This window comes from Oryx dammah, unplaced genomic scaffold (assembly GCF_014754425.2).
Source record: "Oryx dammah isolate SB20612 unplaced genomic scaffold, SCBI_Odam_1.1 HiC_scaffold_28, whole genome shotgun sequence".
NCBI lineage: Eukaryota > Metazoa > Chordata > Mammalia > Artiodactyla > Bovidae > Oryx > Oryx dammah.
Window position 1 is genome coordinate 80641286 of NW_024070212.1, and position 24580 is coordinate 80665865.

At 35.9% G+C, this 24580-nt stretch overlaps 1 protein-coding gene across 8 annotated transcripts in view; it reads right to left on the bottom strand.

Moving 5' to 3' along the window:
• The window catches only part of ATG4C (autophagy related 4C cysteine peptidase), a 102025-nt gene that overhangs the window by 10581 nt on the left and 66864 nt on the right, over positions 1–24580 (bottom strand). For 7 of the 8 annotated variants that reach the window (XM_040232692.1, XM_040232696.1, XM_040232694.1 and 4 more), the window contains 3 exons: positions 22241–22319; positions 21504–21580; positions 16033–16152 (listed from right to left, as the gene is read on the bottom strand). In XM_040232692.1, coding sequence (XP_040088626.1) covers positions 16033–16152; positions 21504–21580; positions 22241–22319 — 276 coding nt within the window. Of the gene's footprint in view, positions 1–16032; positions 17951–21503; positions 21581–22240; positions 22320–24580 lie in introns of all 8 variants that reach the window. The other variant, XR_005719561.1, reaches the window with a different exon arrangement.

The following is a 24580-nucleotide window of genomic DNA, read 5'->3' on the forward strand; positions in this document are numbered from 1 at the left end:
GCTTTTTCAATGATCCAGTGGATGTTGGCAATTTGATCTCTGGTTCCTCTGCCTTTTCTAAATCCAGCTTGAACATCTGGAAGTTCACAGTTCATGTATTGTTGAAGCCTGCCTTGGAGGATTTTGAGCATTATTTTGCTAGCATGTGAGATGAGTACAATTGTGCAGTAGTTTGAACATTCTTTGGCATTGCCTTTCTTTGGGATGGAATGAAAACTGACCATTTCCAGTTCTGGGGACATTGCTGAGTTTTCCAAATTTGCTGGCATACTGAATGCAGCACTTTCATAGCATCATCTTTCAGGATTTGAAACAGCTCAACTGGAATTCCATCACCTCCACTAGCTTTGTTCATAGTGATGCTTCCTAAGGCCCACTTGACTTCATATTCCAGGATGTCTGACTCTAGGTAAATGATTACACCATCATGGTTATCTGGGTCATGAAGATCTTTTCTGGATAATCCTTGTGTATTCTTGCCACCTCTTCTTAATATCTTCTGCTTCTGTTAGGTCCATACCATTTCTGACCTTTATTGAGCCCATATAAATCATCACTGATCATCGCCTCTTGGCAGAGAACTCGAATTCTGGTTCTGGTCTGGTCTGATTTCTGGTAGGGCTGAGTTCCAGTCCTCCCTTCTCTGGAGGCCCAGGGAAAAGTCCCATAACGCCTGGGTATCTGTAGGTGGCAGGAGACGTCTGTAAGGGCACCCCTTTCACCCCTCCTCTCCCACCTCCTCCCCCTTCTTCTTTCAACCTGGCTTCCTTTCCTCCCTTGAAATCTTTGATGTTAGTACTTGGATCTGAAGTTCTGTGTCTCTATAGGAGGTTTTCTGAGAGACTGTATTCTTGTATTTAAGGGCTTCCCTGCAGAGGTTAAAGCGTCTGCCTGCAATGTGGGGAGACCTGGGTTTGATCCCTGGGTCAGGAAGATACCCTGGAGAAGGAAATGGCAACCCACTCCAGTATTCTTGCCTGGAGAATCCCATGGACGGAGGAGCTTGGTGGGCTACAGTCCACAGGTCGCAAAGAGTTAGACACGACTGAGCGACTTCACTTTCACTTTCACTTTGCATGAAATGCTTCCCTGGTACCTCTAATTTTCTTGAAGAGATCTCTAGTCTTTCCCATTCTGTTGTTTTCCTCCATTTCTTTGCATTGATTACTGAGGAAGGCTTTCTTGTCTCTCCTTGCTATGCGCTAGAACTCTGCATTCAAACGGGCATATCTTTCTTTTTCTCCTTTGCCTTTAGCTTCTCTTCTTTTCTCAGTTATTTGCAAGGCCTCTTTAGACAACCATTTTGCCTTTTTGCATTTCTTTTTCTTAGGGATGGTCTTGATCACTGCTTCCTGTACAATGTCATGAACCTCCGTCCACAGTTCTTTAGGCACTCTATCAGACCTAAACCCGTGAATCTATGTATCACTTTCACTGTATAATCCTAACGGATTTGATTTAGGTCATACCTGAATGGTCTAGTGGCTTTCCCCACTTTCTTCAATTTAAGTCTGAATTTGGCAGCAAGGAGTTCATGATCTGAGCCACAGTCAGCTCTTGGTCTTGTTTTTGCTGACTGTATAGAGCCTCCCCATCTTTGGCTGCAAAGAATATAATCAATCTGATTTTGGTATCAACCACCTGGTGATGTCCATGTGTAGAGTCTTTCTTGTGTTGTTGGAAGAGGGTGTTTGCTATGACCAGTGCATTTTCTTGGCAAAACTCTATTAGCCTTTTACCTGCTTCATTTTGTACCTCAAGGCCAAATTTACCTGTTACTCCAGGTATCTCTTGACTTCCTACTTTTGCATTCCAGTCCCCTATAATGAAAAGGACATCTTTGGGGGGTGTTAGTTCTAGAAGGTCTTGTAGGTCTTCACAGACCCATTCAGCTTCAGCTTCTTCAGCATTACTGGTCAGGGCATAGACTTGGATTACTGTGATATTGAATGGTTTGCTTTGGAAACGAACAGACATTCTGTTGTTTTTGAGACTGCATCCAAGAACTGCATTTTGGACTCTCTCGTTGACGATGATGGCTCCTTCATTTCTTCTAAGCGATTATTGCCGATACTAGTAGATATAACAATCATCTGAGTTAAATTCACCCATTTCAGTCCATTTTAGTTCACTGATTCCTAAAATGTCAATGTTCACTCCTGCCATCTCCTGTTTGACCACTTCCAGTTTGCTTTAATTCATGGACCTAACATTCTAGGTTCCTATGCAATATTGCTCTTTATAGCATCGGACCTTGCTTCTATCACCAGTCACATCCACAACTGGATGTTGTTTTTGCTTTCACTCCATCTCTTCATTCTTTCTGGAGTTGTTTCTCCACTGATCTCCAGTAGCATATGGGGCACTTACTGACCTGGGGAGTTCATCTTTCAGTGTCTTATCTTTTTGCCTTTTCATACTGTTCATGGGGTTCTCAAGGCAAGAATACTGAAGTGGTTTGCCATTCCCTTCTCCAGTGGACTCGTTTTGTCAGAACTTTCCACCATAACTCGTCTGTCTTGGGTGGCCCTACAGGGCATGGCTTAGTTTCATTGAGTTAGACAAGGCTGTGGTCTATGTATTCAGTTTGGGGTTAGTTTTCTGTGATTGTGGTTTTCATTCTGTCTGCCCTCTGATGGATAAGGATAAGAGGCTTATGGAAGCTTCCTGACGGGAGAGATTGATCCAGGAGAAAGAAGCAGTGTCCGTGCAAGAGACTGACCCAGACTTGCCTGTGAGTGTCCAGGAGTCTCCAGCAGAGGCAAGGGTCAGCGGTGGACTGCTGAAGGGTGGGGGGCACTGAGTGCAGCAGTGCATGCATGGGACCTCTTGAAGGAGGTTGCCATTATCTTCATTACCTCCACTGTAGTTTGGCCCCTGGTGGCTCAGAGGTTAAAGCGTCTGCCTGCAATGCAGAAGACCTGGGATTGACCCCTGGGTCAGGAAGATCCTCTGGAGAAGAAATGGCAACACACTCCAGTATTCTTGCCTGCAAAATCCCATGGACAGAGAAGCCTGGTAGACTACAGTCCATGGACCTCAAAGAGTCAGGTGACTTCACTTTCACTTTCTCACTTTATAGTTTGGCCTCAGCTCAAACAACAGGGAGGGAACACAGCCCTGCCCATCAACAGAAAATTGGATTAAAGATTTACTGAGCATGGCCCCACCCATCAGAACAAGACCCAGACCCAAAACTGCATTTAGCTGCATATTTTACTTTATTTTTAATTTATTTTTTATTTTACTTTACAATTCTGTATTGGTTTTGCCATACATTGACATGAATCCACCACGGGTGTACATGCGTTCCCAAAATTTTAAAAGCTGCTGACTGAACCTAGATAGTATATTCAAAAGCAGAGACATTACTTTGCCAACAAAGGTCTGTCTAGTCAAGGCTATGGTTTTTCCAGTAGTCATGTATGGATGTGAGAGTTGGACTGTGAAGAAGGCTGAGCGCCAAAGAATTGATGCTTTTGAAGTGTGGTGTTGGAGAAGACTCTTGAGAGTCCCTCGGACTGCAAGGAGATCCAACCAGTCCATTCTAAAGGAGATCAGTCCTGGGTGTTCTTTGGAAGGAATGATGCTAAAGCTGAAACTCCAGTACTTTGGCCACCTCATGCGAAGAGTTGACTCATTGGAAAAGACTCTGATGCTGGGAGGGATTGGGGGCAGGAGAAGAAGGGGACAACAGAAGGTGAGATGGCTGGATGGCATCACCGACTCGATGGACGTAAGTTTGAGTGAACTCTGGGAGTTGGTGATGGACAGGGAGGCCTGGTGTGCTGCAATTCATGGGGTCGCAAAGAGTTGGACACAACTGAGTGACTGAACTGAACTAACTGAGGGTCTGGCACCCCGTCAGCCTGAAATTAGGTGTTAAATGAGGTTCCTCCCCTTGAAACACTGACAGGTCTCAGTATGCTCTAAACAACACAGGTATATCAAGAATAAACCAGGTGGTACTCCAAAAAGAGCCAGGATAGGTGAGCACCCTGAGTCCTGCCCTGGTGCAGAGCAGTCAAGGCACAAGATGGCTAGGCAAACCCCCCAACCCCACCATACCCATGCAACAGCTGACCCACAAAAGGGCCAGGAAAGTGCCTTGAACTCCACCCACCCCTCACAAATACAAAACTTTAACTAATCCTTACCTACACCATGCAGACACTGAGCCACAACTGGGGTAGGTAAGCAATTTATGTTCTGCCCTCCCTGCACAATGGCCAAGCCACAATCAGGCCAGGCAAGGGCCCTGAGCCCAACCCTCCCCACACAGCAGCCTCAGCCGTATCACATCTGGCAGGCACACAGCCCACACAGAGGACTCCCACAGAGTACCTGAGACTGGTGACCAGGGGAGAGTGCATTTCTGAGCCACACAGTACAGCTCCTATATAAGATCACTCCTTCAGACAGAGGCAGCCATTGTAGCTAATACATACAGACAAACAGACAGGCAAAACGAGGAGACACAGGAATATGTTCCAAACCAAAGAACAAAGCAAATCCCTCCCTCAAAACCTTCATTAAACAGAGGTAAGCAACCTATCTGATAAAGAGTTCAAAACAATGATCATAAAGAGCCTATGATCTCAGGAGAAGAATGCATGAGCAAAATGAGAATTTCAAAAAAAGACAGAAAATATAAGAAAGTACCAAACAGAAGTTGCAACAACTGAAAAATACACTAGAGGCGTTCAAGAGCAGAATGGCTTTAAAACAAACACCAATCTGGAAGACAAAACAATGGAAAACATCCAGACAGAGTGGCGATATGAAAAAATAATTAAAAGACAGGATCTCTTAAGGGACTTTCGGGACAATATCAAGCAGAATACTGTTTCGATTATAGTGATCTCAGAAGGAGAAGACAGAGAGAAAGGACCAAAAAGTTATTTGAATAATGTCTGAAAATTTCCATAATTGGGGAAAGGACACAGATACCCAGGTCTAAGAAGCCCAGAGAATTTCAAATAAGATGAACCCAAAGGAAAACATACCAGCCACATTATAATGGTAAAAGTTAAGGATAAAAAGAGAATCTTAAAAGCAGAAAGAGAATGGCAACTTATTTTGTACCAGGGAAAGCCCATAATGCAATGAGCAGATTTTCAGCAGAAACTTCACAGGCCAGGAAAAGAGTGGTATGACATATTCAAAGTGCACAGAGGAAAAAACTGCCAACTAAGAATTCTCTACCCAGCAAACTTATCGTTCAAAATTGAAGGACAGATTAAGAGTTTTACAAATAAATAAGGCTAAAAAGTTTATCACCACTCAAACGCTACAAAAAATGCTAAAGGGACTTCTCTAAGTTAAAAAGAAAAGCACTAATTAATAAGAAAGCATATAAAAGTAAAAATCTCAGTGGAAGAGATAAATAAATGATAAAGGTAGTAAATCAGTCACTTATAAAGCAAGTACAAATGGTAAAAGACAAAAGCAGTACAAAAACTTTAAAAATGTAATAATTAGTCAAAGTGAAGTTGCTCAGTCATATCTGACTTTTTGTGACCCCATGGACTGTAGCCTATCAGGCTCCTCCATCCATGGGATTTTCCAGGCAAGAATGCTGGAGTGGATTGCCATTTCCTTCTCCAGGGGATCTTCCCGAGCCAGGAATTGAACCCAGGTCTCCCACATTGCAGGCAGACACTTTACCGTCTGAGCCACCAGGGAAGCCCAATAATTAGTCAAGGGATACATAAAATAATAAGATGTAAAATATGTCAGCAAAAATATCAAACATGGAGTCAAAATGAATGTGTTCAAATTAAGTTACTATCAACTTAAAAGAGACTGCTATATAGAGAGAATGTTATATGTGAATCTCACAGTAAGCACAAAGGAAAAAAAGTAAATATACAAAAGAAAGTGAGAAAGAAATGCAAATACATATGCCGCCTACAAGACACTCACTTCAAACCTAAAGACACTGATTGAAGTGAAGAGATGGAAAAAGATATACCATGAAAATGGAAACAAAAAAGCTAGGATAGCAATACTTAGACAAATTAAACTTCAAAACAAAAACTATTAACAAAACACAAAGAATTATAACAATAAAAGGTTCAATCCTATAAGAGGATACACCATTTTGTAAACATTTAAGCACCAACATGGTGTGTGCACACTCAGTCGCAGTCATGTGACACTTCATGACCCCATGGACAGCAGCTCACCAGACTTCTCTGTCCATGGGATTATCCAGGCAAGAATATGGAGGTGGGTTGCCATTTCCCCCTCCAGGGATCTTCCCAAACCAGGGATTGAACCCATTTCTGAGCCTCCTTCATTGGCAGGTGGATTCCTTACCAATGAGCCACCTGGGAAGCCCATGCACCCAACATAGGAACACCAAAATATATAAAGCAAATATTAACGTAAATAAACGAAGAAATAGACAGCAATACAACAATAATAGGGGACTTTCATAGTCCACTTATATCAAAGGACAGATCATCCAGACAGAAAAATCAATAAAGAAACATCAGCCTTAAATGACACATTAGACCAGATGGACTCAATATAAATATATACAGGACATTCCAGTCAGAAACAGCAGAACACTCATTCTTTTCAAATGCACATGGAACATTCTATAAGATAGATCACATGTTAGGTCAGAAAACAAGTCTCAATAAACTTAAGAAGATTAAAATCATACCAAACATCATTTTCAACCATAACCAACAACAGTATAAAACAAGAAATCAATTATAAGAAGAAAATTGAATACACTATATACCCAAAAGTAACATAATATTGAGAGTCAACATATTTCTTCTTAAATTAGGATTTACATTTTGTTCAGATAAATACCCAGAAGTGGTATTGCTGGATTGTATCGCAGTTCTATTTTTAGTTTTCTGAGGAATCTTCATGCTATTTCTCATGGCAGCTGTATTACTTTATATTACCATCACCAGTGCATGACAGTTTCCTTTTCTCCACATCTTCACCAACCCTTGTTATTGTCTTTGTAATTTTAACCATCTAGTGTATGTGTGTAAGATGGTAAATTATTGTGATTTTGCATTTCCCTGATAATTTGTGATGTTAAGCATCTTTACATATGCTTGTTAGCCATCCGTATGTCTTCTTTAGAAAAATGTTTATTCAAGTCTCCTGTCCATTTTTAAATAGAGTTTTTTGTTTTGTTTGCTGTTTAGTTGTACGAGTGCTTTAAATATTTAGATATCAACTGCTTATCAGATATATCATTTGCAAATATTTTCTCCCATTCCATAGGGTGCCTTTTCATTTTGCTGATGGTTTTGCTATGCATTAACTTTTTGGTTTAATATGGTCTCATTTGTTTATTTTTGCTTCTGTTGCCCTTGCCCGAGGAGATATATTTAAAAAAAAAAAAAACATTGCTAAGACTAACAGCAAGTGCTTACTGTCTATGTTTTATTTGAGGAGTTCATCAGGGATACTGGCTATATGCACCCCTTTCTCTTTTTGTAGTGTCTTTGTCTGGATTTGGTATTAGGTTAATGCTAGCCAATGTTCATTTCTCTTCAATTTTTTGGAATAATTTCAGAAGGACAGGAATTAATGCTTCTCTAAATGTTTGGTAGAATTCATCTGTTAAGCCATCTGGAACTAGATTTTGCTGGGAGATTTTTTTTTTTTAATTAATGATTGAACTTCATTATTAGCAATTGATCTATTCAGATTTTCTATTTCTTCATGATTTGGTCTTAGAAGAGTGTATGTTTATAGAAATTTATCCATTTCCTTTAGGTTGTCCAATTTGTTGACATATAATTGTTCATAGTATTCTCTTATGATCTTTTGTATTACTATGGTATTGGTTGCAATTTTTCCTCTTCATTTCCAATTTTATTTATTTGGGTTCTCTTATCTTGATGAGTCTGGCTGGACATTGTCAATTTTGTTTATCATTTCAAAGAACCAACATTTAGTTTCATTAATCTTTTTTCTATTGCTTTTAAAATCTCTTTCATTTATTTCTGCTCTCATCGTTATTATTTCTTGCATTCTACTACTTTGGGTTTTGTTAGTTCTTTTTTTCCTAGTTCCCTGAAATATAAAATTAGATTGTTTATTTGAGATTTTTCTTGTTTCTTGAGGTAGGCCTCTATAACTATGAACTTCCCTCTTAGAACTGCTTTTGCTGTGTCTACAGATTCTGGAAAGTTGTGTTCTCATTTTTATTTGTCTCAAGGTTCTTAAAAAAACTTTCTCTTTGATATCTTCATTGACTTCTTGATTGTTTAGTAGCACACTGTTTAACCTCCAAATATTTATGTTTTTCCAGTTTTCTTTTTTTTGCATTTTTGTACACTAATAACAAATTATCAAAAAGAGAAATGAAGAAAATCTCATTTACAACTGCATCAAAAAGAACAATATACCTAGGAATAAATTTAACCAAGAAGGTGAAAGACCTGTACTCTGAAAACATGACAAAAGAAACTAAAGAAGACAACTGAACTGGAAGACTCAATATTATTAAAATACTACTGAAAGCAATCTGCAGTCAATGTAATCTCTATCAAAATACCAATGGCATTTTTTGCATAAAGGAAACAAACAATTCTAAAATTTGTATGAAATCACAAAAGACCCCAAATATCCAGAGAGATTCTTGAGAATGAAGAACAAAGCTGGAAGTTTCAAGCTCCCTTATTTCAAACTATACTACAAAGCTATAGTAATCAATCAGTATGGTACTGGCACAAAAACAAATCAATGGAACAGAATAAAGAGCCCAGAAATAAACTCATATGCTTCATTAATCTAAGACAAAGGAAACAACAATACACAATGGCAGAAAAAAGTCCTCTTCAATAAATGGTATTGGGAATACTGGACAGCCACATGTAAAAGAATCAGACTACTTTGTCACACCATATGCAAATATAAACTGAAAATGGATGAAAGACTTAAATGAAACCATAAACATCCAGAAGAAAACAGGTAGCAAGCTCCTTGACATGAGTCTTGGTGATGATTTTTTAATCTTTAACACCCCAACGCAACAAAAGCAAAAATTTTTAAAGTGGAACTATAACAAACTAAAAAGCTTCTGCACAGCAAAGGAAACCATCAAAAAAATTAAAAGACAATCTACTAAATGGGAGAAAATATTTGCAAATTACATGCCTGATAAGGGGTTAAAATCCAAACTATATAAAAAAGACTCATATAACTCAATATCAAAATACAGACAACCTGATTAGAAAATGAGCAGAAGATGAAAATAAACATTTTTCCAATGGTAACACACAGATGCCCAACAAGCACACGGAAAGATACTTAACTTCTCTAATCATTGGGGAGATGCAAAGCAAACCATAATGAGCTATTACTACATACCTATCAGAATGCCTGTTACCAAAAGGACAAAATAAGTGCTAGTGAGGATGTGGAGAAAAGGGTACCTTCACGCACTAATGATGGGAATGTAAATTGCTGCAGGCAGTATGGAAAAGTTATGAAGTTCCTCAAAAAACTAAAACTCAAACTACTACACAATCCAGCAATTCTAATTAAGGGTATTTACTCAAAGAAAATGAAAACACTAATTTAAAAAGATATAGGTACCCCTATATTCATCACAGCACTATTTACAAGAGCCAAGATACGAAGGCAACCTAGATGTCCACTGATAGATGACTGAATAAAGTAGATGTTTTACACACAGACACACACACATACACACACACACACAGTTGAATACTACTCAGTCACACAAAAAAAAGAATCAAATCTTGCCATTAGAGACAACATGGACCTAGAGGGTATTACACTAAGTGAAATAAGTCAGTCAGAGAAAACCAGTATCTGCATGATTTCACTTACACATGGAATCTATAAAACTAAACAAATGAACAAACAAAACAGAAACAGACTCAGATATAAAGAACAAACTGATTGCATGCTCTTGGATTAGAAGAATTAATATGGTTTAAATAGGCGTACTACCCAAAGGAATTGACAGACTTAATGTAATCCTTAACAAATTACCCAAGGCATTTACCACAGAACTAGAACAAATAATCCTAACATTTATATGGAACGACAAGAGACCCCGTAAAAGCAATCCTCAGGAAAAAGAACAAGGCCGGAGGCAAATTCTCCCAGAACTCAGACAATACTGCAAAGCTACAGTAATCAGAATAACATGGTACTTGGGGAAAGAAAAAAAAAAGACATACAGATGAATGAAACAGAAGCAAGAACCCAGAAATAAACCCAGACAGCTACAGTCAATTAATCTACAACAAAGGAGGCAAGAATGGGGAAAAGATGGTTTCTTCAGCAGGTAGTGTTGGGAAAGCTGGATAGCCTCATTATAAATCAATGAAATTAGAATACTTCCTCATACCATATACAAAATAAACTCCAAATGTCTGAAAAGACTTAAATATAAGACATGGCAACATAAAATCCTGGAAGAAAACACAGGCAAAACCTTCTTGGACATAAATATAGTAGTATTTTCTTGGATCAGTTTCCCAAGGAAAAAGAAAGAAAAGCAAAAATAAACAAATGGGACCTAAACAAACTTACAAACTTTTGCACATCAAAGGAAACCATCAAGAAAAATAAAACACAACCTACAGAATAGGAGAAAATATTTGCAAATGATGCAACTGACAATGGATTAATATCTAAAATATACAAACGTCTCATACAACTCCATATTAAAAAAATAAAAAACCACACAATCAAAAAATGGGAAGGAGACCTAAATAGTTACTTCTTTAAAGAAGACATAGAGATGGCCAATAGGCATATGAAAAGACATTCAACATCTATACTTAAATAAATAGATAAACAACAAGGTCCTATTGAATAGCATAGGAAACTATATTCAATATATCATGATAAAACAATAGAAAATAACATGAAAATGAATATATGTACATATAACTGAGAATACATATTTATAACTATATAGCAGAAATTAATCTAACAGTGTAAATCAACTATACTTCAAAAATTCAAAAAAAATTTTTTTAAATGTATTATATTGTAAAATGTAATACTGAGTAATGCTCAAAATTCTCCAAGACAGGCTTCAACAGTACCTGAACCATGAACTTCCAGATATTCAAGCTGGATTTAGAAAAGGCAGAGGAACCAGAGATCAAATTGCCAACATCTGTTGGTTCACAGGAAAAGCAAGAAAGTTCCAGAAAAACATCTACTTCTGCTTTATTGACTATGCCAAAACCTTTGACTATGTGGATCATAACAAAATGGAAAATTCTTAAAGAGATGGGAATACCAGACCACCTGACCTGCCTCCTGAGAAATCTGTATGTAGGTCAGGAAGCCAACAGTTAGAACTACATATGGAACAACAGACTGGTTTATTGGGAAAGGAGTTCATCAAGGCTATCTATTGTCACCCAGTTTATTTAACTTATATGCAGAGTACATCATGGAAAATGCCAGCCTGGATGAAGCACAAGCTGGAATCAAGATTGCCAGGAGAAATATCAATAACCTCAGATACACAGATGACACTGCCCTATGGCAGAAAGCAAAAAAAAACTAAGAGCCTCTTGATGAAAGTGAAAGAGGGGAGTGAAAAAGTTAGCTTAAAACTCAATATTCAAAAAACAAAGATCATGGCATCTGGTCCCATCACTTCATGGGAAATAGATGGGGAAACAATGGAAACAGTGACAAACTTTATTTTTTTGGGCTCCAAAATCACTGCAGATGGTGACTGTAGCCATGAAATTAAGAGATGTTTGCTCCTTAGAAGAAATGCTATGACCAACCTAGACAGCATATTAAAAAGCAGAGACATCACTTTGCCAACAAGGTTCGTTTAGTCAAAGCTATGATTTTTCCAGTAGTCATGTATGGATGTGGAGAAGGCAATGGCAACCCATTCCAGTACTCTTGTCTGGAAAATCCCATGGACGGAGGAGCCTGGTAGGCTGCAGTCCATGGGGTTGCTAAGAGTCGGACATGACTGAGCAACTTCACTTTCACTTTTCACTTTCATGCATTGGAGAAGGAACTGGAAACCCACTCCAGTGTTCTTGCCTGGAGAATCCCAGGGACGGCAGAGCCTGGTGGGCTGCTGTCTATGGGGTTCCACAGAGTTGCACACAACTGAAGCGACTTAGCAGCAGCAAGCAACACAATGTATGGATGTGAGAGTTGGACTGTAAAGAAACCTGCTGAAGAAATGATGCTTTTGAACTGTGGCTTTGGAGAAGACTTTTGAGAGTCCCTTGGACTGCAAGGAGATCCAACCAGTCAATCCTAAAGGAAATCAGTCCTGAATATTCATTGGAAGGACTGATGCTAAAGCTAAAACTCAAATACTTTGGCCACCTGATGCAAAAAACTGACTCAATGGAAAAGACCCTGATGCTGGGAAAGACTGAAGGCAGGAGGAGAAGGGGACAACAGAAGATGAGATGGTTGGATGGTATCACCGACTCTATGGACATGAGTTTGAGCAAGTTCCGGGAGTTGATGATAAACAGGGAAGCCTGGGGTGTTACAGTCCATGGGGTCGCAAAGAGTCGGACACAACTGAGTGACTGAAGTGACAGATTTGTAAAAAGTATTACTCTTTTGCAGTTTAAATGAATCAGCTAGACCAACATGAACAGAAAAAATCTCCAAGTCAGTCAAATGAAAAAGCAAGTTGCAAAAGGATAAATACTTTTTTATATAAATATATAATTAATGACAAGTTTCGTCGTCGTGAAGTCACTTAGTCGTGTCCGACTCTTTGTGATCCCATGGACTGTAGTCTACCAGGCTTTTCTGTTCATGGGATTTTCCAGGCAAGAAGTTTAAGAACATAGAAAATAGTATATTTTGTTTATGGATATATCAAGTATACTAATTTACACTAATTTAGGATAGCGGCTGCCACTTGGAAGGAAATAAGGGAATAAGATTGGGGAACAGTAATACACTTCAATAATATATGAGGGCTTTATTTTTCCATAAGCTTAATGATAGCACATGGGTATTTATTATGCCATCCTCTGTATTTCTGTATGCTTGACATTTTTAAAAATTAGTCTAATAATGTCAACATATTGTAAAAGTACAAACTTCTTCAGCCTGGCATTCAAAACTCTCTACAATATTATTCCAACCTCCTTTACTATTTACTATAGTGTTTCCTTATTTTCACTATACATGTCATCTCTATTACAATTAATGAACATTTTTCTTTTCAGAATTTTATTTTTTTACCTAATTAATTTATTTGGCTGCACTTAGTCTTAGGTGTGGCACATGGGATCTAGTTCCCCAACGAGACATTGAACTCAGGCCCCCTGCAATGGGAGCGTGCAGAGTCTTAGTCACTAGACCACCAAGGAAGTCCCTCTTTTCAGAATTTTGACTCAAACAGTCTTGCACAAGTCAATGATAAGGAGGAAATCACATGTTTAATAAGCCAGCTATACTTTTCTATTATGAATATACACACATATATAAGTATTAGAGTATTTGTCCTACTGTCATCTAAAAACAACAAGTATTACACCTTGGGTTGTGTATCAGTGGTTCTCAAATTTGATGTATAACGTTACTTGGGAGGTTTGTTAGAAATGAAGGGTCCCAGGCCAAATCTCTGAGACTTCTGATTTAGGCCATTAGAAGATAGAAATCCTGTCCTATATGTATCCATGGCCCCTAACAAATTGGACTATCTGCCATTTTCTAAAGAAACTATATTTTTCTTTTCCGGTACCTTTCCTTTTGTTATTTCCTCTGCTTGAAGCACACTCCCTTCTCCCTGAGCCAACAGAAATTAAGCCTACACTTTCAGGCCCATATTAAATATCACCATCACAATAAAGAACTTTGACTTGGACGTGACATCTCTCTCATTTTAACCTTCTTCCTTCCCCTATCAATTTATTTCTATTTCTGTATGAATGCTTATCACATTCAATGTAATGCCTATCTTCTCTTATTCTGCCTCCTGAACTATAAATGCCACTTGAGGGCAAAAGCAGGGATTATGGCTTGGTCATTTTATGATTTCAACATGATAGTTATTCAGATACTTGCTGGACTGAGCTCTGCTAAACACTGAATTAATTTAACAAGTTTAAAAAAAAAAATTTAACAAGTTTTATTAACATTTAAAACTCATGTGGCAAAAGCACTAGAATATTCATTCATATAGCATTACAAATTAAACATGAGAATCTACATTATCTGGCGTCATTTTCAAAATGAGAAAACTGAAAACATATCCTATATAGAAACAAATAATTTAAGAAGTTTTAATTTTCAAAGAAAATATATTACAGTTTACAAATGCCAAATTCAGCTTTTAAGAAGGAAAGCTGCTTAATTTACAATCTTCCAAGCAAAAGTAAATGATTGAGCTATTGACTGACAAAGTGAGTTTTTGATATTGCTACAAAACGCTATGAACTTAAGAACAACAGTATAATTAAACCAAAGTTAATAGACTCTAGCAAAATTCTCAATACTTCCATATGATATTTCAGCATGTTTTCTCTTTGTTTTAACATTGCATATCACTAGGATACATCAAGCGCAATAACTTCTAAGTGGTTTTCCAGCATAAAAACTATAATTATTAGTATAAAACCCACAAAACCATGTTTTTAATCAGAAAATATCAACATGCATCTCATTTATGAATATAATTGTTTTTCAATTTGGTAATAGTAATTTGGGCTATTTTCTATTCCAGAGGTAATTACTTCACTGTTCTAAATATACTTATTTCAACCTAGATAGAAAATAAACTAATGCAAACAGAAATGGGACTTTTTAATAGAAAAATATTCATCAACATCAATCTATATTATAGCATCATCTGCATCTGTAAATTTTAGCACGTACATAACACCTTATAAAAACAGAGCATTGTCAAAATGAAATATACAAATGTATATACTAATTTCAAGTGATAAAAAAGAGAAAATGGATAAAACATATTTCCTTATGTTCACTTGGCCCTTCAGGTTGAAAAGAAGAGTGAAAGACGACAACTGTGAGAAATGAGGAATAAGAAAATGTTCTCACATATCTCATGTTCTCCTCTTCTCATTCATTTTTCTGTCATATTTCTGTTAAATTTCCTCTTTTACATGGCAAGTCAAGTAAACTAAACCTAACTCAAATGAAACTTTTTAACTTTTTCATTCTATTTTTACATTATAAAAATAAAATTTTAACCCAGTATGTCCATTTTCCTGAATAAAATTAACTGGAAATAAAGTGGTTATAAGGCACACTATTATAACTGAGCTCAAGTTAAGAATTCCTAAAAATAATTCTAGTACTGGCTTTAAATACCATAAATGATAATCTGTAACTATTGAAACTAATAAAGAGAGCCATCCAATTATGCTTACTTCCTAAATAAGTAATCTTTCCAAACTACTAAATATACACAGATCTTAAGGCCCTATAAATATTTTAGCAGTACTCAATGGCCAGAAAAATGCAGAAGTTTAAAGGTAATAAGAGGAGTCAAATAAACCTATTTCAGAGATCCTATAAGTAGAACAGATCAGATTAAACAAGCTTATTGGAAGGTAACAACACAGCTCATTTGATAAAGCAGTTCTGAGAAATCCAAAAATACCATTTCTCTTTAAAAAAAAATCAAAGAAGCACTTGGACTAACAAGAAATAATGCACAATTTGGCTTGATCAAATACTTCATTAATTTTTTTCTACCCCCTAAGGTATTGCCCTTTTAAAATCTTCAAATAAAATATAACCTAATTGCTTGCACATGGCTACAGTTTGCAGAGATTTTTATTTCAACAGTGCCACCTAGTGGATCAGTCAATACTTTCAACTAGTCAAAAAGTGGTTTCATCACCCTCAAAGGCTAGGAATCCCCAAATAGTTATATTTTCTGGCTCACAATATTCCTAATAATATTAACATTCAAGGGGAAATTTTATAACCATATTATAAATTATATATTTTTGTCTTCTGATAGGCTATCTCTAATAAAAATTAGATCATTTACAAATATTATTATAATATTTAAAATAAAAGTACCTTAGTGATTTCTTCAGAAGCTCGTTTGAAGTCCTGAACATTTCGACAGTAAAATCCTATTGTACAGCTAGGATCCATTTTTCGAAATGACATCTTTTTGGGAGAAGGGCAGTGGAATGTCTGTAATTTTAAAAGTTCTTTAGGATTAATTTAGTTTTATTTAATGAACTTTATATACAAAAATATCACTTCATTTAAAATTTGCTATCTAGCTATTCTTCAAACTATAAACATGCTTTCAAATGGTGTTTTAGTATATCCTATGCAGATGATCCCTCCCAGTCTCCAAAGTTGTAAAACCTAAGAGCCAACATTGTGTATATTCAGTTTACCAAATCTCCACCTTACACATTAGTGCCATTCTGCAAAGAAAGGAAGTGTGTCAAAAGCAGGGTGGATTTCTAACACTTGCAGAAGGGAAAAAAAACGTATCTCTGAAAAAGACATGAATAGGCTAGTACAATGTTTAGAATCAAGTTAGCTATTTCTATGAAAGTGCAATTAAGTCTGTTCAGTTAGAGATTTTTAAAATATTTATAAACCTTTGAATAAGAAAACCAAGACTTTGTAAACAAATATGCAGGTTCATGAAAATGTTCCATGATGATATGAAGAGATCAGCTTGAGAGTTTTAGCAATTGACACAATCAGCACATAATTGCACACTGTCCCAACCCACTCTTCTACTGGGCTTTACCTCAAGTTCTTGTTTAGTTCCACACAGGATAAGGTGAAAATTGTTCTACTATGGTCCTTGCCCTCTTCCCTTAGTTCACTCTTCTCTAGTAGTCACAGTGTTAAAGATACAATGCTCAAAAATGCTGCTCTAGACTCTCTACTTTTGCCAGCAGGCTGTGGCTGTTAGTAGAATCTGGTTATCTTTAGAGAATGAAAAAGTAGTAAAAGGGGAGAATATAAAGCGAATCATTCCGATCTTTTTTCTTCACCATGACACTCTAGTACTTGGTTTAAAACATTTTTTAACTGCATAAATGCTCAGATACTTGTCCTTAAAAATCACTGATGCTACCAGATCTTTTTTTTTTTGTATGTATAAGAAAAAGGATGTTTATGTTAAAAAGGAGGGCCATAAAATATATATTCATATTTGCATAGGATATACAAAAATTAACAAGTTTAGAGAAAAGGGAGAAAACTTGGCAAATGGGAGACAGGTATGAGAAATTCTTCATTTTATATTTTATATTTTTAACTGAAAAATAAGCTGCTCAAGAAATAACCTAGGCTGGATATAAATCCATAAACTTAAAATTTCCCTATATTTAATGCCTAAAACTAAGGGATTTAAACTTGGAATTATCTATTAAAAGGCAGGAAAATGTAGAGTTTTGTATTTATGTTCATGGTAGATCAATCAAAACCACTCTTTTCTCTCCCCCTACATATATCCTGTGATCCAATTAATATTCCATATTATCACCGGAGGATATGCAAAATGAATACATTCAAACTGTTTTTTCCCCGTTATCAATAGTTCAGTCATATATTAGACTCAAATCCAACATCATGCTAGTAAATAACCAAACAAATGTGTTTTTAAAACTATGACTACTATGAAACGCTTAGCTAACACTTACTGTACAGTAAGACTCAACCCAGCTAAACTGGAATATCCATCTTTCTAATCAATATGAGTACTGTCTTAGCTGGACTTTTCTAACATTGTTTTACCGATTTTGTTTACAAAGAGATATTAAAAAACAGATCTGGAAAGGTATAGAAGAGCTAGGTAAAATTGGTAGTTAACAATATACAGGAGTATTACTATTTAAGGCTCGGACAGTTCTAGGTCATATTTACAAAACAAAAATTATTTGACATACGAGATATCTAACAATAGTCATTTGCCCCTCTTTCCAAAGTCAGTAATAAGAAATGCTTGTTTAATTTTCACTACCTGGGGATAAGAAAGAAGAATCAAAAATTTGTATGGTCCAACAAAGTATTTTCTTAACTTGTCTACATGGATGCCCTAAATTATATTAAAGCATTGATTAAAGTTTTCATTAAGAACCATTAAGACTAAACTAATATAGGCTTAGTGCTATTTCACTGTATTGTCTCCATCACCATAGATAATAATAACAAACACTAGTTAAGCATAGTTATTTTCATATCTATAGAAAACTTTAAAAATTATTCACAAAAACACAAATATAAATATCTGATGATTGAAAACTGCACTATCTGGTGTTCCTACATGAGTACTAGGACTCATATTACAGAGAGGCATTTTATACCATTTAAATCATATTGTTTGTTCACCCAAGAATATTCTGAAATCAAACCAAGATTAATTTATAATTCAGAATCAATTCTGTTTATTGTAGAACAGCTTAAGACTTTAAGGTATTTTTCCCAAGTGGCATTACACAGCTCTGTTCACTCTGTGATAATTCTCTGTGCTATGCACTTTGAGGAGAAGGCAATGGCACCCCACTCCAGTACTCTTGCCTGGAAAATCCCATGGACGGAGGAGCCTAGTAGCCTGCAGTCCATGGGGTCACTAAGAGTTGAACACGACTTCACTTTCACTTTTCACTTTCATGCATTGGAAAAGGAAATGGCAACCCACTCCAGGGTTCTTGCCTGGAGAATCCCAGGGACAGCGGAGCCTGGCAGGCTGCTGTCTATGGGGTCACACAGAGTCGGACAAGACTGAAGTGACTTAGCAGCAGCAGCAGCATGCACTTAGATTTTTTAGGTTTTAAAAACTAAAACTTTTTAGCACAATTCTAGTTTTTAAAATTCTGATGATTTGGTAAGAGTAGCAGCTTCTACTGAAACACATTTTAGCAAGTATCACTAGATACACTTCTGCACTTACGTTTCTGAAAAACCTGGCCAGAGCGAGTCAATTCCCATTTATTTCATTTTTCTAATACAATATTTATTCACTGCCTCAAAAAATTAGGCACCTACCAAATGATAGGTACTCTTCCAGACTTATATCAAAGAGTGGGTTCTACTACCTAAACATACAAATAATACTGAAACAAATAATTTTAGGTGTAGCTCTGTTATTTTGGTGATTTAGATAAAACTTCCTAAGATAATTAATTAGAGAATACATCCTTACTAAAAAGCACCTCCTACTCACTGCAGTTCACATGGGTAATTCATAAAGGGTACATCTTTCACTGAGAAATTCACTCATCTATCTACATAATCACATCACATCATTCTAATAGTTTTAGTGCCACTATGCTTTGAATTTAAAAGGATATATTAAAACAGTCACCACTGTATACACCTCCTAAAACCTGAAACTTGGAATTGGGGGCCTAGCAGTCAGAAGAGACTAACATATCTATAATAAGGCTTTTTTTAACCTTATTAGTAGAATGTTAATATTAAGGTAATACAATATTTGGAGAAGGAAATGGCAAGCCACTCCAGTATTCTTGCCTTGGACATAGACAGAGGAGCCTAGGTCACAAAAGAGTCAGACATGACTTGGCGACTAAACAAGAACGAACATTACAACAATACCTTAATAATAAAATATTTTCAGTATTTGTAAAGAGACAGAATCAGTCACTCTGAAAGTATATCAGAAATAGCATGAAGCAATAGTTTCTGGTTTAAGAAATCTTAACTTAAATATATACACACACATATAGATACATGCCTGCATACATACACATATACATTATAAATATGTATAACATAATGTGTATCCACTAGTCCTCTCATCCAAACAATTGAAACTCTGCCCTGATTTAACTACTAACAATGAAAACCCACTGTTTAACACAGCCTCACTGCTAAATCTCATCTTAAACCCACTTTCTGGCATCTCAATATATAAAATTAGTGCTTCTGTGCTTTTAAGAAGTTACCTAATTTCACCAAATTTTACTTTACAAAGTATCTTAAAATCAAATTATTTTCCATTCCCACTACCTCCCACTTCAAGCTTCTATTGACTCACCTGTGAAGTGTTGCAACAGTCTCCCAGTGAGCTACAACCTTCCTAATATTGATTGTGTAGGCATTCGTTAATAACCATGTGAGTAACATGGATATTCACTGACCTGGCATCTTTGTAGAGTCTCTCAAAGTATCAGATGAATAATCTCTTTCTACTGGTCAAAACACCCGACACTAATAATCTTTTAATTTGCCTATTTTAGATAATGCTTAGAGCACTATGAACAAGTTTCCATCTAAATCTCAAGTATTTATTTTTTCAAAGGAGTCAATTTGACACATCCACATGGGAAATGTAACTGAAGACATAGGAATCAGTGCCACAAGATCACTATGCAGCAGAAACAGATTTACAGTGTGGTTCACATAGCACAATTCTAGAGTGCCTCCCACAGTATTAATCAGTCAACTGGAAATACTTATTAACGTTTATATGCAAAATATAGTGAAGGAAGAAAGTAGAAAGCAAAGCTGTTCTCTGGCCCGTACTTTAGCTGAGATAATGGTCTACAAAAAATGCTAGGCTGTTTTATAATGTATCACTTAGTACCAGATTTTAATCTTATGCTTTATCCATCTTCATAATCTACCCCTTATATACTTATTAGGTATTAATATTAGCTAGCAAGCTATTACTAAAACAAAGTACTAAACCACATTTCCCACTTGTCAAGCCCTGGAGAATTAGTGATCCATGTGCCACTCAAGTAATTAAGATGACTTTAAAAGTCTCTAAAAGCATCAACTGGGAAAATAAGAACCGAAACCATGTAACAGTTACATTTCTCATTTATGCACTCTCAAAATTTTCTGAAATATAATCCTATACAAGTATAATTGATTCACTTTGCTGTATAGCTGAAACTAACAAAACATCGTAAATCCAATTTAAAAATTTTCTAAATGCTGGCTCAGAAAATAATCAACAGGAAGGAAAAGAAGACTTTAAGAAATCAAAGCTAAAATAAATATTAGAAACCCAAGTAAAATTCATGGAAACTTAACTAGAGGCTAAGACTTAATTACTGAAATGCTAGAAATAATTATTAGACATTGTTCTTGTTTTCACTGAAACTTGTCTTAATTACATACTTAAAGCAAAATAATGTTACACTCCCCTTCAATCATTTTGTCATTCTAACCCAACTCCATTGTCTTCTTTTTCTTTTTCCCCCTTTCTTTCTTTCTTTAAACATGTCTAACATTTAAAATTTTCACTACTGTTCAGCTGTATATGTACAAAATTACTTGGAAGCTTGATCATTTATTTTGGTAGGGCTAGGATATCTAACAAGTTAGAGACAAAGATAAATGAAGAAGAGAGTGTATTATAAATTAAAATTCAGCAACAAATTATCTAACCTTTGACCATTGCATGTATTGTGGCTTTGTAAATTAGTAAAATATTTATTATTAACTTGGCTACCATAAAAGCATAGCTGCTTAGCACATCTCTGAATAATTAAGAGTTTGCTTCATATGGTAAGAAAACAGTACCAGCTCTTTATCCACAGTACCTCAAGAGGGAAATCCTTTATGCTGACATCTACAAAAGATTGGCAGTAATGAGGATCCATGTAAATCAAACTGTCATCTACAAGGACAAAACAGAAGACAAGTAATTCAAAAAACACCTTATTATTACACTGCTTACAATCCAATTTCTATGTAGAATAGCTGAAAAAAATCTGGGAGTAACAGCTTGCCAGACTGATATTCATTGACTGAAACATAGGTTTGCACAGGACAGATTAACTTTTGCATAATCAAATATGCTTGTATAAGCAGAATTTTTATAAAGTGATGAGACTGTCATTTAATTTTTGGTGATAAAATTACTTTCACAAACACACAATTATATTCTACAGTTTGCATATGAAAAATGTATTGCATTACTTTATCCTGACAGGAAGAACATATTGCTTGTCATTTTATCATCAACTAGCACCACTAAAACTGGTATAAGGTAAATATGTAAATAGCAACTGCCAGAATATAGCAGCAATGTCTTCTAAAGTTTGGTAAAAATCAATAAATTATGCCTTGTTTATGCAATAACAGAAATTAAATATACATTTTACAGAATCCAATTACACTATGGACCAAATGACAAATGAATGGCTATGGCAGGACTGATGAATTTATAAGGTACTCATTTTGCTCCGTTACTCATCCTGTTTCTGGATGATCCTATGTTAACTTTCTGACTTTTAAAAGAAAACAAAGAAGAAATATACTTTACTAAAGCACTAACCTTGAAATCCAGCAAAGTAATATGACTGTTTAGGTTTGCCACCGATAATACCCACACAATATTCAAGGCTTAAAATTCCCTGCCAAAATAAATGAATTCAGATTTAGGGTCAAGAGACAAATAATAATTATTCAAAACAACTAAATTTATATTACTAGTAGTAGCCTGCAAATTTTTCACCATCAGTTTTATTTTTATTACATTTTCCCCCATGTTCTGAAACCCTTTTGTCTACCAAACTATCTTCCATTTAACAACTTTAAACAATTACTACGTGCCAGTTATAAACAACATACCTATGGAAAGGCAATAAACATTTCTGCCAAAGTCAAAACATATGGCCTGTCAGTTAGTTGGTGCAACTTTGCTGTGAGCAATGTAATATTTTCATCACATTTTGTGAAATGCTAGAAGTAATTATTAGACATTGTTCCTTGTTTTCACTGAAACTTGGCTTAAAACAAGAAACTAAAAATCATTTTTAATCAATGACGTTCACTTGACAAAAATTTTGGGCTACTTCATTTGGAATAAAAACAGACTAATGAAAACAACCTAATCCAAGGAAAAGAATAAATATTATTGTATTTAAAGTCAGTTTACTTTACTAATCATAAAATACCAATGATACCACAATAAATCATTTAGTAGTTCCCTAAGCATCTACTTAAGGTGGGTCAAACAATTCTTTTTTAAAATTAATTAATTCATTTATTATTTTGGCTCTGTGGAGTCTTAGTTGCAGCACGGGGGACCTTTTGTTGCATCCCACCAGCTCAATCGTGCTGTGTGGACTTAGTTGCCCCAAGGCATGTAGGATCTTAGTTGCCCTGTTGTTGTTTAGTCACTAAGTCATGTGGGACTCTTTGCGACCCAATGGACTGCAGCCCACCAGGATTCTCTGTCCATGATATTTCCCAGGCAAGAATCCTGGAGTGAGTTTCCTTCTCCAGGGGATCTTCCCAACCCAGGGATCAAACCCCATCTCCTGCATTGCAGGAGGATTCTTTATTGCTGAGCCACCAGGGAAGCCGAAGCCCCGTTAGTTCCTTGATCAGGGATCAAACCTGCGTCACCTGCATTGCAAGGCAGATTCTTAACCACTGGACCAACAGAGAATAATTCTGGCCTAAATAATTCTATACTTAAAAAAAAAAATCATGTCCATGGAGTAGAGTCATTTAAAAATATGCCCAGTAGAATCAATTAATATCCATATTCTATTAATGTAGAAACTGTCAATAGCTTCTATATTAATTTTAGCATATATTATGGTAGAAAACACTAATAAAGTTTATGCTATAAACCCCCCAAAGTATTAAACAATAAACTTCCCTTCTCTTAAATGAGAGGATGTTTCAAAATCTAGAAGACACAAAAATAGACTGTGTGAACAAGTGCTTTTTTCTTTTAACAAGTAAACAGAATAGTTTTGTTTAAACTTAATGATATTCTTAAAAATAGTAATGTGGTGGTTTACTGAAAAACACACACAGAAAATAAATCAAAAAGCAAACATTTCTCAAAACACCAACACTCAGAGTTCATCATTAACCACATTTAGGGGAATATCTTGTTGACATCTGTCTATATTACATATATTCACATATAGATTTATAAATACAATTATATACATATGTCATTATATAACATATGCCACTGTAACTTTTCTCATTCATGATCTCTTAAACATTTTCCTATCAATAACTATAGATCTATATTACAATGTTTAATGGATGCAAACTGTATACTTTGTGAAAATATCATAGAGGTGTTTTTTTGTGGGGTAAGGAGAACTGCAACTGAAAAAATTAAACAGAAAAATCAATTGAGGCTTCCCAGGTGGCTCAGTGGTAAGCAATCTGCCTGCCAATGCAAGAGACGCAGGTTCAATCCCTGGGTCAGGAAGATCCTCTGGAGAAGGAAATGACAACCCACTCCAGTATTCTTGCCTGGAAAATCCCAAGGACAGAGGAACCTGGTGGGCTACAGTCACAAAAGAGACAGACCGGACACAACTGAGCGACTAAGTAACAACAACAACAAAAATTAATTAAGATGCAATTATACCCAAAATCTTGATAGTAATAGTTGTTATTATTCTATGTTATTATCATTCTATTCACAGTCCTATTATTCTATTGTGTTCCCCCAAAATAAAGATCTTTAACACAATTACAGAGTGCCTTTGAGCTGAGGCAATCTGATCAGCTGAAATACAATGTTTCTGATACAGGGACCCAGGAGAAAGTAAAAGTTCTAAGTCCCTCAAAGTCGAGAGTAAAAAGAAAAAAACGCATAGCAAGAATCATCACAGACTGTCAGAAAAAAGAATGATTT